Source organism: Myotis daubentonii, chromosome 14, assembly GCF_963259705.1.
Source record: "Myotis daubentonii chromosome 14, mMyoDau2.1, whole genome shotgun sequence".
NCBI classification, from domain to species: domain Eukaryota; kingdom Metazoa; phylum Chordata; class Mammalia; order Chiroptera; family Vespertilionidae; genus Myotis; species Myotis daubentonii.
Genome location: NC_081853.1, coordinates 17,413,626 through 17,430,974, shown reverse-complemented (window position 1 = coordinate 17,430,974; position 17,349 = coordinate 17,413,626). Strand labels below are relative to the sequence as shown.

The 17,349-nt window shown below is 47.3% G+C and overlaps 1 protein-coding gene across 3 annotated transcripts in view; it reads left to right on the top strand.

Annotated features, from left to right (window-relative positions):
* Positions 1–17,349, top strand: part of CACNA2D3 (calcium voltage-gated channel auxiliary subunit alpha2delta 3) — an 806,557-nt gene that overhangs the window by 583,202 nt on the left and 206,006 nt on the right. For all 3 annotated transcript variants that reach the window (XM_059663265.1, XM_059663266.1, XM_059663267.1), the window contains 3 exons: positions 114–185; positions 1,472–1,552; positions 10,955–11,029. In XM_059663265.1, coding sequence (XP_059519248.1) covers positions 114–185; positions 1,472–1,552; positions 10,955–11,029 — 228 coding nt within the window. The remainder of the gene's footprint in view (positions 1–113; positions 186–1,471; positions 1,553–10,954; positions 11,030–17,349) is intronic.

The following is a 17,349-nucleotide window of genomic DNA, read 5'->3' as shown; positions in this document are numbered from 1 at the left end:
CAGGTCCACTCCCAGCTGCCCCTGGCCCATGAAAGAGGGTTAGCCATGGAGATGGCTCCGGCCCTGAGCCTCCAGGTCAGTCTCAGGTAACTGGCTTTTCTCTCTCCACCCAGCTTGCCGACGATCAGGGCCTTGTCCTGATGACCACAGTCGCCATGCCCGTGTTTAGTAAGCAGAATGAAACCGTGAGTACAGCTGCTTGATGCCAGGAGGGTTGGTTTCTGAGACCTCTCCGGCTCCAGCTCTGGTGGTCTTCATTTATTGATTTATTTTAAGGACAGAGGGTTTATCATTTTCCCTCACATTTAATCCTGCTGTTAGAATCATGAAATCAGGCAGGGATGGGAGGAATTCAAGCAGGCTCCATGTTACAGGGTGCAGCACTTTTACAACGTTTACGTGTTAAATGACCAGAGGAAGGAAAACCCCAGAGAGACTCCTTGATTATGGTGGATGGCTCGTCTCCAAACTTGTATTAGCTTCCTAGGCCGGAGATAACAAAGTCCCACCGATTGGGTGGCTCAAAGCAAAGAAGTTTATTTTTACAATTTAGGAGGCTGGAAGTCCAAAATCAAGGTGTCATGCTTTTTCTGAAGGCTCTAGGGAAAGATCCTTCCTTGGGCTCAGACTTTCCTTGCTTTGCAGCAGCACAAGTCCAACCTCTGCCCCAGTCTTCACATGGCTGTCTTCTCTCATGTCCTTTCCTCTTCTTAGAAAGACACCGGCCATTGGATATAGGGCCCATCCTAAATCCAGGATGATTTCACCTCGAGATCCTTAACTGATTATACCTGCTAAGACCCTGTTTCCAAATGTGGTCACAGTGTGAGGTTCTATGTGGACTTGGACTTAAGGAAAATAATGTGTCTTTTTTGTGTCTTCTTCCGGAAGGCGTTTCTGACATGTAAAGTTTAGCACATCACAGTGACCTTGGAAACTGGGACCCCAAAGGCCTCTTCCTTCACTTTAGTTCTTGATTTCAACTGCCTGCTCAACAATCTTTGGGTTATTTCTTCTTTCTCTGGCTATTGAGTCTCTCTCTCCTGGGCACCAGATGGTAGTGTAAATTGAGAAAGCAGTTAACACACTATAAGTCTTTCCTGTAGAAAGCTCCCATAAGAGAAACTGATTAATGATCACAGGCCTTAGCTGCTGAAACTTTAGTGCTTCTGCACATCAATTCTTCATTTTTAGGAGAGAGAAGAGAAGGAGGTTGTCTTGGTATGAGTGTGTGTTGAGAGTTATAGCTGTTAATGTTTGGCCTGAGAAGCTACCAGGCTTATCTAGTAACATTTTGGGTGGGAGATGGGGAATAGAAAGGGGTTCCTCTTGGACGCCTGGGTTAATCCTCAATCTCTGTCATTTTGGAGAAGGTACCTGACAGTGACCTATGGCATGTGGCTTCTCAGAATGTTCTAGTTCTTCTGCCAAATTAACTTACTGTTGTTATTGTTTAATGTTTTCTCAACAGAGATCGAAGGGCATTCTTCTAGGCGTGGTTGGCACAGATGTCCCAGTGAAAGAACTGCTGAAGACCATCCCCAAATACAAGGTAACACATCACTTATTTAAGAGTTAAGGGCCAAATGTTCAAGACAGTTTCACATAGTAACTACTAAAGCACAAAGTAAAGAGGCCCTTCTTTTCTCTTTCTGGAGGGCTCTGCTTTGCGGAGGAAGACCTGAGGAGGTCTATGCACGCCCACCCAGACTTGTGTGGGCCTATAGAAATCTACACAAGTCTATGCAGGTCTCCATAGGCCTAACTTCTCTGGGCATCTCCTAAGCCAGTCCTGACTCACCCAGTCTGAGGACCCTCTAAGATCTGTTACTTCTTAATAGAAACCCAGTGAGGCACAGGGAAAAATAGTCACTGACCATATTGAAAGAGTATTTCCTCTGTCTCAGAAGGCAGTGGGGCATATTCATTAATATTCCTTTCCTAATGCTAAATTAAAATACGTGCCCCAAAGAATTGTAAGGCTTTCTTTAACTTTGGACGTAATTGAGGGGGTGAAATAGGTAATTTTGAAACAAAGATAGGACCGGCCTTGGTAGCCCACTGCATTGAGAGTTTAGAACAACATGAGGAGCATTGAAAGGCAGGGGCCATGAAGAAGGAGCACTAGATGGAAGGGACTCTGAGAGCTGTAAAGGCTGGAACCTAGCTTTGTATGTGAGGCCAGCCTGCATCAGGGAGATGAGTCATGCTTTCCCCTTACCTGGCCATACTGCATGCCCAGCGTCCTGTTCCCATCACTACATTTGGGGACCGAGGGGCTCTCATGAGTCCCAGTGCCACCCTCAGCCAGACCTACTCCAGTTCCCATGGGAACAAGCATCCTGACTTCCACATGAATCCCCAGTGGTCTGTGGATCGGTGTCTGCTTTGTCTGGGGCAGGTAGGCCCAACACAGGAACCCACCTGAAGCTGACGAACTGCACTGCCTCCAGGGCTGGCTACAGAGGGCAACCAGTTCCTGTGGAGGTGATGTGATGCCAGTAGTCATCTGGGGTCCATAGGGACAACTTTAATTGGTATTTATGTTCTCTGGCTGTGTGAGGTATGCTGCTGTGGTGAAATAAACACGTTAATGAAATCAGAGCAATGGCCACACCAGGAGTCCCCTCCCCCCCACCCCCCACCGTCGGACTTGACATTCTCCTTCCTTTAGAGCGGTGCTGTCCAGACTGCATCCCTGCACTCATCACCATACACTCTGCCTGTCTTCATGCTGTCCACATAGCCACTGGGCAGGTCCTTTTAAATGTAAACAGACTCACTGTTTCTCTTACTTATCTCCTCTAGCCTCCGCCTGGCAATCACATGTGAAGCACAAGTGGTGATGTGCTCATTCTAGTCTCTGAAACACAGGTTAGCCAGGGGAATGACATGGCGGGGCTCACCTTTAAAAAGATGGCCCAGATCCTTGAGCTCCGCACAGAAAGCTCTCACCTGGTGCCTAGCGGTGGGGGCTCCTCAGAAAAGCAAGGCAAAGGGTGGGAAGAGGCAAGGTCCTCAGCCCCATCACAGCCATTCAGAACTACATGTGAGCGTGGAGGGTGGGACAGGGCAGACAGGACCCTGCTCCTGGTCCTAAGAGGGGTGTTCACTGAGCAGACATGGTTCCCTGACTACACAGGGTTGAGCCCATACCTGCCTCCTCTTCCCCAGCACCCAGTGGACTGGCTCCCCTGTCTTCATTTCAGGCCCTCTCATAGACTAACAGGGGGGGCTCCCTTTCCCCCCGTGTGGACAGCAAGCTGTTTTATCCAGGAATGTTGACTAGTTGGCTGGCTGGCAGGGCCCCCTTCCTTACTACCTCTTTCCTGCTGAGCCTGATTTATCACAGTTGTGAGGGGCCCCTGGGTCTTCTCTGCTCAGCGTAGAGCTCTGGAGTAGCCACACACAGGGCCCTGCCTCCACTGCTGAGGAGCTGTGTGTGGACAGGTCTCCAACTCCTCTCTGTCCAGTGTGATAACAATAGGACCTGCTCGTAGACTTGCGTGAAGCATTGACCATTATCATTAATCGGAAACAATCATGGCACACTGGCCGTGGGGACCGCTGTGACAGGCAGCACCTGGTATCACAGCCCTCTCCGCATGGGATGCTGCCTGCATGGAGCTGCTCATGGCTTTCCCACCCCAGATTCAGGCACGTGTGGGCTTCGTGTCCACTAAACCTTTGCTAACTTAGAATGCCCTAGAGCCATGCTTGGCAAACCGCGGCTCGTGAGCCACATGCGGCTCTTTGGCCCCTTGAGTGTGGCAGTTCCACAAAATACCACATGCGGGCGCGCATGTACAGTGAGATTGAAACTTCGTGGCCCATGTGCAGAAGTCAGTATTTTGTGGAAGAACCACACTCAAGGGGCCAAAGAGCCGCATGTGGCTCTCGAGCCGCAGTTTGCCGAGCCGCAGTTTGCCAACCATTGCCCTAGAGAAAGCTCAAGTCTGGGATCCTGGGCCACCTTTAAAAATGAGTTTTTATAAGAACTTTGAAAGGCCTGGGAAAGGCTTATGATCCAAGGTCATGTGTGTCAGGCAGGATTCTTAAGTTTGATGACGAGCACAGCCCCACCTTTTGACAGAGGGTTGGGGTAAGAGCAAGAGAATGGATCAGCCAGTCACTAGGCATCACAGCAAACTCTTGCCCAAACAAGTCACCTGCATGGATGGATGCAGCCAGAATGACCGGGTCACATTTCAGAGCATTGGATATAAAATGAGAAGTGCAGAAAATGGCTGTTAAAAAACCATTATTTTGTGGTATGAGACAGGGTGCCTCCTGGTACAATATTAGCAGGTAACAGTGGCCGAGGACTCGATGCTGTGCAAAGTGCATTCCCCACATCACCTTAGCAAATCCTCTTCAGGTAAGAGCTGTGCTCCTGGATCCATTCTACTCATAGGAGATGCAGGTTCACAGGGGGAATGTTCACAGAGTGCAGGGCCAGGAAGTGGTGGGCGTGATCTCAGGCAGGTCTGTGTGACCTCTGACCGCGGTGCTGAGAGGAGATCTCAGCCGTTCACATACCGCTTCGCAATGTGTTGCCATGCTCGTAGACCATCTGTACCATTCTTGACTTAACCGTCACTTGTAAATCAACTCAGAACTTTCTTCACTTAACTCAATTTTAATAGGGAACTCCCTTTAAAAAGTAAAGCCAGTTATAGAGGACAATTGTAAAAAAAAAAAAATCATGAAAACAAATAATAGTATGAAGTGATTGCTTGGTAATCCAAGGTTCTGAACTTGAGGTCTGGTCTTTTCAAGGTAGTAGTCAAGGCAAGTGCTAAAGCAGCACTAAATGAAACTTTTTTTATATCATTGGAAGGATGGGAGGAATTGGAAAAGGGCTCACACTCACTAAGTGGTTCTGGCTAGTAAGTTTAATCCTGGGCCCATATGCCCCCTAAATTAGCTTGCTTACATTCTGTTTTTCCTAAGAAATCAAAAACAGTCCATGGGAACATGATGGAGGGCTGAGAAATGAGGTCCATGGGGGTTGTTCATCCTGGAGTGGTGGGCACCCCCGCCCCTGGGGCTCCCCTCAGCTCTGGGCATCGGTGCCATCATCACCATCCAGAAGCCCATGCTGCACCCCTCCTCTAAGCCAGGGCTTCCCAGAGTCCCTAGAGGCTTTGGCTCTCCCAGCACTTCCTGGTGGGCCCTTAGCACCCGCTCCACCCCAAGAAAGGGAAGCTCCTTTGAACAAACAAGGCAGCTCTATTCCCATATGTTGATGCCATTTCAGTGATTAAATTAGAGAGCCACCTGCACAGGAAAGAGGAAATGAACTCTAAGCTAGAGTCGGGTGTCCGGGCTCACAAAACATGGCCTCCTTAGCCAAAGAACTCTCCTGCTTGGGCTGACTGAGATGACAGAGGCCTTCTACCTACTGCCCCCGGGGGTCCTGACAACCAGCCTCACCCCCATCAAAGCTCTTACAGTTGGGGTTAGGGGGTCTGAGTGATCCACACCCACATCAGCAAGTCTTGGAAACGGTGGAGCTCCCCAGAGACTGAAAGCTAAAGGATGAGGGAGAGATTTGAGTTCCCTAAAGATGCCCAGAATCTCTGGCTCACTGTTTAAGGAAGGGCATCCCACTCTGAGAGAATGTTTCCAAGCAATTCTCAAGCCTCTTATCTCATATGAGAAGATGTAGAAACCCAAGTTCAGGGCCACGACTTGATACATGCCCAACAAATCAAGAAACTATGAACATAATATGAAACTGATAACAATGACCCTGTGAGTTTATTTCTCAAAGCTTCCTCTACCGGGGAAGGTGCTACCCTCTTTATCACATGTTCTCACTTAATAAGAGGCAGACACTGCTGTTACCCTCATGTTACAGCTCAAGAAACTGAGGCACAGAAAATGGAAATATCTCGCCAAGTTCAGGGCTAGTAAGCCATGCTTTTCCCACTATCTAGTACCCTAAAGCCATTAAGAACAATAAATGACAATAATAATAATAATAGTTCAAATAATAGTTAATAATATAAACAATAATGGCTAACGTAAAATAAAACAATGAAAGGTTTATTGAACTTGCTACTGTGTGGCATGGTAAAAATTCTTTACATGCACGATTCCCACCGAATCCTCATTAGGCTCCCATGGAGTGGGTGCACCTTCGCCCCATTTTTAGTTGAGGAAACTTGAAATAACTTTCTCAGCATAACTCATCCAGTAAACGATGAATGAAAGGAAGTGTAGCAGGAGAATAGAGGAAGGTCAGCTCCAGGAATTAACCAGTGGTGCCTGACATACGGGCACTTCTGTTTTTTGCTTTCCCAGGGGATAGGCTGGGAACTGGAGACACAGGTAGGACATACTTACACCTAAGTCATTCCTCCTCTGGTCCCCACAAAACACCTTGGGAGACAGTGTGTGCGTCAGCCAGGCCCAGCCAGGGCGGAACAGGCCTCTCCGGGGAGCAGAGTGCGGATCACACCTTCCATCCTGATCGACACCTTGTAAAGATGAGTCAGCGCTTGGCTTGTGGGGTTTTCCCCGAAGATAGAATTCTTTCTTTTCCCTTCGCTGCATAGATTTTCCCACAAGGCAATCAGACTTCCTATAATTTTTATTAAGAATTCCAGACCCCCCGGCAAAAATTTCCAGACACCACAGCCTCTGTTAAGGTAACGAGCCGTTTTATAATTGGGTTCCCTTCATTAGGCCAAAGCCCTGCACGTGGAGGGAGGCACCTCCTTCCCGGCTGTGGACCAAGGCCCCTGGTCTCCAGGAGGGCGGCTTCAGGACTGAGGCCCCCTGAGCAGCCCCGAGTGCTGGACCCCGCGTGTCCTATCTGGGTTCTGTTACTCGGCGGGACTGCACAGGAACACTGGTTCTATTTCAGATGAAATAAAAATTAGATATTTCATCAGTATATTGATTTGTGGCCAAAAATGAATGTTGGACATTGTGACATGATAAGCTTTCAGTTTCCTGAGAGATTGACCCACAGAATGTCTTTGGAGATGGCCCCCGAGTTTCTCTTCGCACATCTACAGGAGGTTATAGCCATGCGTCGCCCACCAACCAGCAAAGCCTTCTGATGTTATTTTCCCAGGCTGTTCCCCTGGGAAGGATTTTCACCAGGTCGTTTCTGAATGTCAGGAAGACCTCAGGAACAGCCTTGAGAAGGATGGATTATACACCTGCCGTCACAAGTCAGCCTCGCCTTTTCAGCTCATTTCTAACATTAATGTTCATTTAGACTTTAAAGATGCATTAGATAATATTTGGGTAAAAAGTGAAGAACATCTCAAGTAGATACAGACCTTAACTGGAGTACCTGCTACCTGCAGGACATCATGCCAGGGGTTGCAGAAGTCACAGATGAGTGGCATGGCTCCTTCCTCACCAAGAGCCCATTCTGATGGGGAGGTGCTGTCTTATCGGGAACAGGGCAGAGGAAGGAAAGGGAACTTGCTAGCACTGGGAGACAGGTATTAAATCATCAAAGCCCTTGACTGATGCCTTGGTAATATATGATCAAACTCACAAATAACTGATTATTGTCATTTTGATAAGTGCAATACAGGAAAAGTAGAGGGCATTAGGGTGTAGTTTCATGCATAAGGGTGAAGGTAGCAATGGAGAAATTCTCAGGGTTTTATGGAAACATGGTATGGAAAGGAGGAAACAATGGGGAAGGTCAGGAGAGACTTTTATTTTATTATTATTTATTTATCGTTGGTTTCAGAGAGGAAGAGAGATAGAAACATCAATGACGAGAAAGAATCTATTGGTTGCCTCCTGTATATCCCCCACTGGGGATCAAGCCCACAACCTGGGCATGTGCCCTGACCGGGAATCAAACTAGAGACCTCGTGGTCCATGGGTTGACACTCAACCACTGAGCATACTGGCTGGGAAGGAGAGACTTTTAATAGGCCATGATCATCCTGAGGCTGAGCTTACAGTGTGGATGAGAATTAGCTGGGGGATGTGGGGCAGAGCAGTGCTCCAGGCCACTAACACTGTGTGAGTAAAGATCTGGGAGGGAGAGAAAACCACAGGGGGTTATTGTCACTGCCATGTGCCCTGAGAGGCAATGAGTGGAAGGAGGCTGGGCTGGGTGCGTAGGTAGGGACCAAACCCCAGGGAGACCAGATGGACACTCCCACGGGTTTCATCTTACACAAAGAGAGGTCTTTAGCAGGTTTTACAAAGAGGAGCAACAGGGCCAGAGTTACCTTTGATCAGTCTTGAGGGGACTTGGTTGGGGCCAAGCTTTGAGGCAGGAGAGCCGTTAGGACAAATGTGGAAATCTATTACATTAAATCTACATGGGTGGAAGCGTGGGGAAGCAGAGTTGAATGTGGGTAATTTCTGGTATAAAAATTAGTGATTACTTGGATCAAGAAGTTGGGGATGCAAGAGAGAAACCTAAGGATGATGCTCTAATTTCTAATGTGGGCATTGGGGTGGATGGTGGTGCCACCTTGGAGAGAGAAGGGCAGGAAAAACCAAAGGAAGGGGGAGAGCACTACAATGCCCTGGGTGTGGTGTCTATGCAGTGCCTGAGGGCTATCCAGGTAGAAATGACCAACGCACAGTTGGGTACGTGGATCTGCCACTGAGGGGAGGGGCCGCAGCTGGGAGAGAAACTAGGGAAAATGAGTGCTTGAGCGGTGGGTGGAGGATGAGAAGGAGGAAGCCTGGGAGCATGGGCCCTGGAAGCTGAGGGAATAGAGTGAAGGAAGAGGGGGCAATCAGCTAACACAACTGGAAAGATTCGAGCGAGAGCTGTCTCTAGGTTTAGTCATTAGGACGCCATTGGCAACTGTGGGGAAAGGAGTTCTGGTGGCATCTTGGTGTGTGAGGCAGATTCTATTTGGCCAGGGCATAAATGGGCAACAAGGAAGAAGAGGTGGTCGTTACACAGTGAGTGTAGTACGTAGGGTGGGGAGGTCAGCTCAGCCCCTCATTTCAGGGGAGAGAGCAGAGAGTTTCGTGTAGCTTTTAGGATCTGCACTCAATTCAATGTGTTTTACTGTCCCCCACTTCCTCCTTTTACTCTTCCTGGTATCCGTGCTCCCCTTCCCTCCGTCCCAACCACCCCTCCATGTATTTTGACCCACATGGCATGACCTTGGCCATCGTGGAACCTGTAGGGAGATAGGTATTAACTCATCAAAGCCCCTGACTGATGCCTTGATAAGGTATAATCAAACTCACAAATAATTGATTATTATAATTTTGATAAGTGCAATACAGGAAAAGTAGAGGGTATTAAAGGAGCATATGCAAGGAGTTCTATCTTCTTTTCAGTATTAGTTCCTGAAGGAATGTACATTAGAAGGCACTGACTATATTAGCTGACTATAAAATATCATTTGTTGGGGCTAATTTGGAGTTCGAATTTCCAACGAAATACCACTTTTGCTTTTAATGGGTAAAGTTAGACTCCCCTAGTCCCTTTTGACCCCTCTGGTCTGTATTAAACTGGGACATAATAATGGTAATTAATGCAGTGTTGACTGTATCTGACATTTTTCCAAGAGACAAGATGAAAGAGATAATATACATCTCAAAGGATAGGAAATCTCTGGTTTATCTTTCTCAGCATAATGAAATATACTTTTATCATTAGACTCAAGTAGAATCTAATTAAAACTTTCTGTGCAAGGTAACTCCAGGAGAAAATGCCTGTTGCCCTTGACTACCACATGCATACTTGCTTTATGTAATTAATGCAAAGGAAACTTTTAATTGCCAGTGTTAAATTCTCTGAAGTCAATTTCACATCACCTTGACAATAAGCTAAAAAGCAGACTGGGTCATTCTTGGTTTGTAAACTCTGTTGTCTGGATCGTTTAATAGCATTATATTCAAGAACGTGATCAGCAGAAGATTTTAAAGAAAAGTAATAGTGAGAGTTCAGAACTATGAAATAACTCGTCGGAAAAAAATGTAGGATTTTTTTTTCCTTCTTCCCTTTTACTGCTCTGGGAAAAGTGGGTTACATTTCATTTTTTTTTTCAGAGAGAGAGAGAGGGAGGGAGGGAGGGAGAGAGAGAGAGAGAGAGAGAGAGAGAGAGAGAGAGAGAGAGAGATCAGTATGGGTTTTATGCCAGAGGCCATTTTAATACATGAATGATTTGTAGGTAAATTTATTGTAGCCAATGGGTGCAGTCAGCTGTGTAATAGAAATATTGTCAAAAAGCCAGGATTATTATTTAAATAAGTGCAGTGTTAAATTTGATTACATACTTTTTAAAGCTAATAAAACATTTCATTGCTCTCAAACTATTTCCCATAGTCCCATTTAGTCAGAACACATAAATTAAGTGAGGCTCTGCATAGAAAATTACCCAGGCTTTGTGTCGATGGAAGCATGCATGGAAACGCTTGGCAGCCTCACAATTTAAAGACAAAGGGATGTAGAAGGGGTTGGCAGGCTCCTCTGCAGGCTGGGGGTGGGGGGACACTTTTATCCTTGAAGAATTATAAAAAATGACTGCCTAGGAGAGTGCGTGCTTGAGGTGGCCCCTGTGGGTGTGGAATTGCAGGCAGCCTACATGTGCATCAGAATGAGGTCACTTCTTTCCTTATCACAGAAGAGAGAAGACACCCAGGGTGATAAAATTCCGTGCACTTGGACAAAAGGTCTTTCCACCAACATTAGCCACTTTAAAAAAAATGTAATTGTTTTTGTTTTAAATAAATCAAAGTAAAGCCTTTGATGCCAACGTGGGGATGTGACATTTTAAATTGTGCTATTTGCTGAGCTTCTCCTGTGACAGGTCTTCATTTCCACCAAATGTCAAGGATCAGCGCCTCGCGTTCATTTTAATGAAATATTGTGCTGATAAGGGTTATGAATGCCAAGTTTAAGCTGTAAATTACTAAACGCCGGGCTGCTTTATGCTTTGTGAATGCACGGGGGAGCAAGCTAATGAAGGTTTCTCTCTCTCGCTTCCTTTTACAGTTAGGGATTCACGGTTATGCCTTTGCAATCACAAATAATGGATACATCCTGACGCATCCAGAACTCAGACCACTGGTAAGAGAAAGACTTCTTTCTGTGTTTCTCCTTTTATGATTTAAAAGGTTTTCTTCAGTGCTACAGGGATGACACTTGGTAGTGGTGTTCACATTAAAAGCTCAATTGATAATATTATCTCCTAAAGGTGGTTTTCACAGTTAGTAAATAAATAATTTCTGGTAGATACAGTTACTATCATGCTGGTATATATAAACTAGAGGCCCGGTGCACAAAAATCATACACTGGGGGTGAGGGGGGAGTCCCTCAGCCCAGCCTGCGCCCTCTTGCAGTCCAGGATCCCTCGCTCCTTACCACCTGCCTGCAGCAGAGGTTGGAGAGGCTCCCACCACCTCTGCTATGCTCACCAGCAGTGAGCCCAGCTTCTGGCTGAGCAGAGCTCACCCTGTGGGAGCGTACTGACCACCAGGGGGCAACTCCTGCGCTGAGCGTCTGCCCCCTGGTGGTCAGCATGCATCATAGTGACCGGTTGTTCCATGGTTCATTCCATTTGCATATTAGCCTTTTATTATATAAGATCTATACACATCTATATGCATTTCTTTATTGATTTCACTACTGTGAATATACGGAGATTTTTTAAACTCTGAACTGTTTGAAACACATCACAATGGGTACCTTTATACAACAAATGGTCTGACTCTCCAACCCGAGACTGACTTGTTGCAAGTTTCATTTGATACAACAAACTAGACCCGGCATCCCTGGAAATTCATTACCATAGGACTTGCCCCCAAATTACATTGCCTAAGCCCAGTGCTTCCTGTGTTGAAGGGATTCAACAACACCTTTTTCGTTTCCATAAAACAGTTGAGATTTTCACCATTTCCTGCCAAGGCCATATCTGGTAGCATTGTCGGTGACCCGACCTGTAGACCATTTTCTTTCAGCAACACTTTCACTTTCTCTGCAATGAGTGGGGTTAGGCCACATCCAGGACAGATCACGGGTTCACAGTCCTCCCCGCTCCCTGGGGGAGGCTGCCTGGAGACCCGTGTTGAGGAGGATTCTGAAGGGCAGCCAGACTGCTGGCTAGGAGGCCCTGGTCCCCTGGCAGCATCTCCTGTGGGCGTGGAGGGCAACGATGGTGAAGGGGCCCTGTCTTTGCCATCTCTGCACTAATTGGAATGTGTTGGAAACAGGCAGCCCTTTTGGTTTGTGTGTTTATTTCATTTTACAGATGTTATAAAGGTATAAAGAGTAATACAGTAAATGCTGCTTTTGGAAGTTAAGAAAATGTAGGTTGTTTCCTATAGCAATCCACGTGTACACACCCACATATTCACATGTACCCAGACTTCTCATTCTCTTTCATCAAAATCAGCAAAGAGTGGCAATGCCTGCTACGCAAATGTTTGTTGGCGAAGCCTTGTGGGGACCAGTCTGCTCCTCGCTTGACTCGTTGTTTAGAAAAGTTCATGTTTGACCTCCATCATCATCCGGCTTTGCTCTAATCGCCCCGGTATTAACGGAGTCACGGCCATGTCATGTGGATCCCATATGCACGCGTTAAGACGGGAATTACGGTAACAGTTGATTTCCACAATGTTTTTATCAGAAAAAGATTGGGCTAACTGGTTAGCTAGTTCCAAATGTAACTCCGAACTATTGAAAAGTTTGATTGAAAAAGATACGAACTTTCTAAGGATATTTAAGTCTGGAAACGTTTAGGTCTAAAAGCTTAGCACATTGCCCATTTCCGAGCCGCCCAGTTGGGATTGTCTGTGGGGAGCGGGACAAGTTGTGTGTTTGGTGCGGCTCAGTCTGGCTCCTAGTGCTTATTTATTCCAAGTGGGAGTGGAACCGAGTAAATGAAACAATCAAACCTGGATCTTCTGCCAGTGAGTGAATTAGCTTCCTATTTATCAGCTTTTAAAGAAGGGACGGAATGGAACCAGATGTCAGAAGTCACCGAGGCACTTTCGCTCTCTCTGCGGCAACAGGGATGAGCGCCTCCCATCTGCATAGTCAGCCACAGGTCTTTCTGCTCGTTTACATCCTCTGGTCGTGCAGCAAAGGGTCTGTTTGCAAACAGTCCAGTGATGCTCTTTTGAGAGCTGTGGAAGGGCTCTCAGAAATCAGGCCAACCAGCCAGCGCCAATCTCATCCTAAAAGTGCAAATACAAACCATTTCTGCTCTCCTCACTGTTGAAACAGTGTACTGAATGGTTTCACCAAAAGTGGTAACCAGGGTCAAGTTCCCATCAATGGGGTGGCCCACCCAGATGCCCAGTCTCACTTGTGATCATCTAAACCCGATGAACCATTTTGCAGTTGACCTGTGATAAGGACCTAAGGAATGGCCAGGCGGCTTCTCTGTCTCTGACCCCAAGGCCATGAGCTCTTTAGAGGAGGCTTAGAGGATTCCATGAGCGCGCCCATCTGAATGGGGTCCATGTATAGACATTGACTGTGCCTCAAGGTTTGCATTTTCCTCCAGGGAAAGAGAGAGCAGGGGAGTGGAAGGAACTTCAGCAACATGGACGTTGCCCTTGGACGTTGCCCTTGACTCCTAGTCCTGCCACATCCCAGCTGTGTGACCTTGGGCAAGTCACACACCTCTCTAAGCATCTGTTTCTCTTACACTCCTGTCATAACCATAGTGATGTATCTCAGCTTGGTTGTCAAAGTAAATGAGATAATGCCAGCCAAGAGCTCTGTGTAACAAAGCAGGCCCAGGACATGGTGGGGACAGTGGTGGTTAACCTGGCACCTGTGTGTGTGTTTTTGGCTCTATGGATCTGAGCTCAGGTGTCATAAAATAGTTTGGGTGGACATGGTGGATGCTTAAGGGGGATCTAAAGAACACTTTTTGATTATTCGTTTGGTTCAAATTATTATGGTAAACACTAGAGGGCTGGTGCACAAAATTTGTGCACTGGAGAGAGGTGTCCTTCAGTCAAGCCTGCGCCCTCTCACAGTCTGGGAGCCCTGCTATCAATCACCCTGCAGAGGGAGATATTTCCCACCTGTTGCAGCGCTGCCGGCTGGGTAGCCTAGGCCTCCCTCTTTGGGGCAGTCGATCATGGAGGCTCCCCCCCACCTCCTCCCCCCCCCACTGATCAATTGCCCCACAGAGGGTGGCCTGGGCCTCCCTCTGCCAGGGTGATCGTGGGGCAATGGTGGGGCCCCCCGACCAATAGCATCCCATCCACCTTGGCTGGCCTGGCGCCAGTGCATGTCATAGCATGGTCATCCGGACGATTGTCTGGACGGTCATTCTGCTGTTTGGTCATTCACAATTTGCATATTGCACTTTTATTATTATAGATTGGTTAGGGATTGTGGACACAGATACACACACACCCAGACAGATACAGAGTCCTGAAATCATGCAGTGATTCAATCCTCGTTTCTGTCTGCCTTCAACTCTGGGAAACCTCAGGTAAGCCTGTCTGTGCCTGTGTGTCTGTCGATCCCCTCTCAGTCTCTCTCTGTCTTTCCTGTCTCTCTCTCACACAGGCGCGTGCACGCACGTGTGCACACACACACATTCTCAGTTTTCTTGGCCAACTCTTGTCTAGAAGACAGACAGCAACTATACTATAAGGTTCTATTTGAGCCTATCTTGTGAGGAAACCAAAGTGTGGGTGGCTGTGGTTTTTAAAGTAGCAACAAGGATAGCACTAGAAGCTGCAGTAAGAGGAAATGATGGTAAGAGTCAAGCGACAAGGATGGACTACTCCCAGCTTTGGCCTATACAAGTCATTGGTTCGTCTCTGTTTTTTTGTTCACCTGAACAACAAAAGCTGGAAGTTTTCCCTTCTCTGTCCCTCACCACCAGCACATAGTAGGGTCCCGGGAAGTGAATGAAGGAAGACATCCTCCAAACCTACTGTTTTCACTGTTTCTCACTTTTGGTCATTTGGATAATGTCACCTGTGAGCTTCCCCTTGAGACCCGGGATCTGCACCAAGCGTGATCCACCTGGTCAGAACCCTCACGTGTGGCTGGGGACAACAGTGGCCAGCAGCTCCCTCGGCTAGCTGAGGATTCAGGCAAGGAAGGCTCATTCCAACCTGACACGCCTTCTCCAGAGCCCAGCCATATAGATTCTATTATAGATGCACGTTCCCCTCAGTTCTGGCCGAGGCCACTGGTTAGCAAATTGGCTGTGAGTGCGGGGCGGTGGCCAGTGTGAGAGGGTGGAGCAAACTCCCTTAAAACAACTCATATTCTCTCTCTCTCTGCCACTGAGGCTGTTTCCACCCCTGCAGCTGGAGGAAAGAAGTGGGTTTCTCTGAAGCACAATACCAGTATTTTTCTAATTTGTCCAATAAGATCTTTCCCCTGAACTTAATGTTTGGCTTGATTTTATCCAGTGTTTTCTTTAATCTTGTATGATTTGGGTGTGAATCATGAAGTGTCTCCAAAAGCAGCTCAGATGTAGGGGCCTTACTCAGCCGACTTGCTTTGGTTTAATTGGCAAAACTGCTAAAGTAACACTTTTCTGTTGATAACTGGGCCACCCTTAGTCTGTCCTCAGTTATTTCTCAGCCACTCTGTCCTGCCACCAGCTTGTCATTGCTGGTAGGCTGACTGATATGGATTCCACAGACATTTGCCTGGCACCTGGGGTGCGGGGCCCTGTTGGACCCGGCAGTGGTTCTCAACCTTCCTAATGCCGCGACCCTTTAATACAGTTCCTCATGTTGTGGTGACCCCAACCATAAAATTATTTTCATTGATACTTCATAACTGTAATTTTGCTGCTGTTATGAATCATAATGTAAATATCTGATATGCAGGATGTATTTTCAGGGGTCGCAACCCACAGGTTGAGAACCGCTGGTAGGGGCTGATGTGGCATCGGGTGGGCTGGGGGCCATCCCACGGGTGGGGGCCCTACCTGTTCTCTGGGTGGGGAACAGGACAACAGCACAGCAAGAGGGATTCAAGTTAGAACTTAGGGAATGCTTTTGAGTACTGTAGTTATTAAGCATCTGGAAATTTTTTTTTTGGTCTCAACCACTTTTTAACGTTCAGATGAAAAATATTTCAAAATATAGTTATGTATAGTTACTGTCTAGGTTATTTGCTGTGCACTTCCTTCTTCCCATGTCTTTGAGAGCTTAATGGATTTTTTTTTAAATGTGGAACCCTGAATATGTCTCTTTCTTTTGCCCAACAGGGCATCGAGGGAGATAAGACTGGGTAGGTGCCACCTTTAGCATGACCTGATGTTGTTTTGTTTTGAGATTTTGGTGATTCCCCTCCCCTCTCTCTTCCCCCTTTAGAAGAAAGGACACTGAGTTGATTTCCTTCCTCAAGGAGGCCTGGGATGTGGGCCTGGTCACACCACCAAGAGGGCACAAAGGGGGCCCCAGGACAGGCAGGGCCCATGGAGGAGCCTGGAGCGGGCACAACCTGAGACCTGCTTCCAGGAGGCCCACGCGGACATATCTGCCAAAGGATGTTTGTTCTGTGCCTGCAAGCCCGGGAGGTGGGGAAGGATGCTGGCAGGTTTCTGTTCTGGTTGAAAATTTGCCAACCACATGGGCCACTGGGTGTGCTGGTGGACATCATGGGAGGTGGGAAACGGGGAGAGAAATCTTCATTCATTCCTTCAACATCTGCTGTGCTCCAGGCCTGAGCAAGCTGTTCAGAGTGGCTACAGAGATGTGCCCTGCCTCAGAGAACCCCGAATCTAACCGACAGATAAGATTTAAGACTTGGGGAGAATAACTAGAGACACTACCAACATTTTTTGTATGTTTGTGTTGTTGACCTTAGTATTTTCTTTTTTTAACATGTGTTGATTCCTTGTTATGTGACAGACACTGCTTGAAGTGTCTTAGATGTGTTAAATCTTTTAATCAATAACTTATTTCATAGCAAGCCTAGGATGTGGGTGGGTGGAAAAGCCCAGGGCTCCTGGGAAGGGTGTGTGGGTCAGGCCTGGGAGGAAGATGGGTCGAGGAGGCACCTGGAGTCAGATGGTAGACACCTGTGAGGGCCGGGCTGAAGAGCTGGGCTTCTCTTGGAAAGGCAGATATCCAGGCTGCCTGCAGGAAGTGAGGCACTGCATAAACGAGAAGATGGTCAGGTGACTAGAAAGTGCCGGAAGCCAGAGCCCTGAACCAGCTCAGTTAGGATGTGCTACATTCACCCACCACGTGGTTTGGTGCTTCAGGAGACGGGAGGCAGAGTGGCTGGAGGGTGGGAGTGACCGAGAGGCCTGGCCTCTGCAGCCACGTGGATGAACAACAGGGTAATCACTGGATTATTATAGTTAAACTCTGTCTACACTGGGTCTGTTGGTGAGAATATAAAGGGAGCCACGAACATGAGCTGCTGAGCTGCTGGGTAATTTAAAATT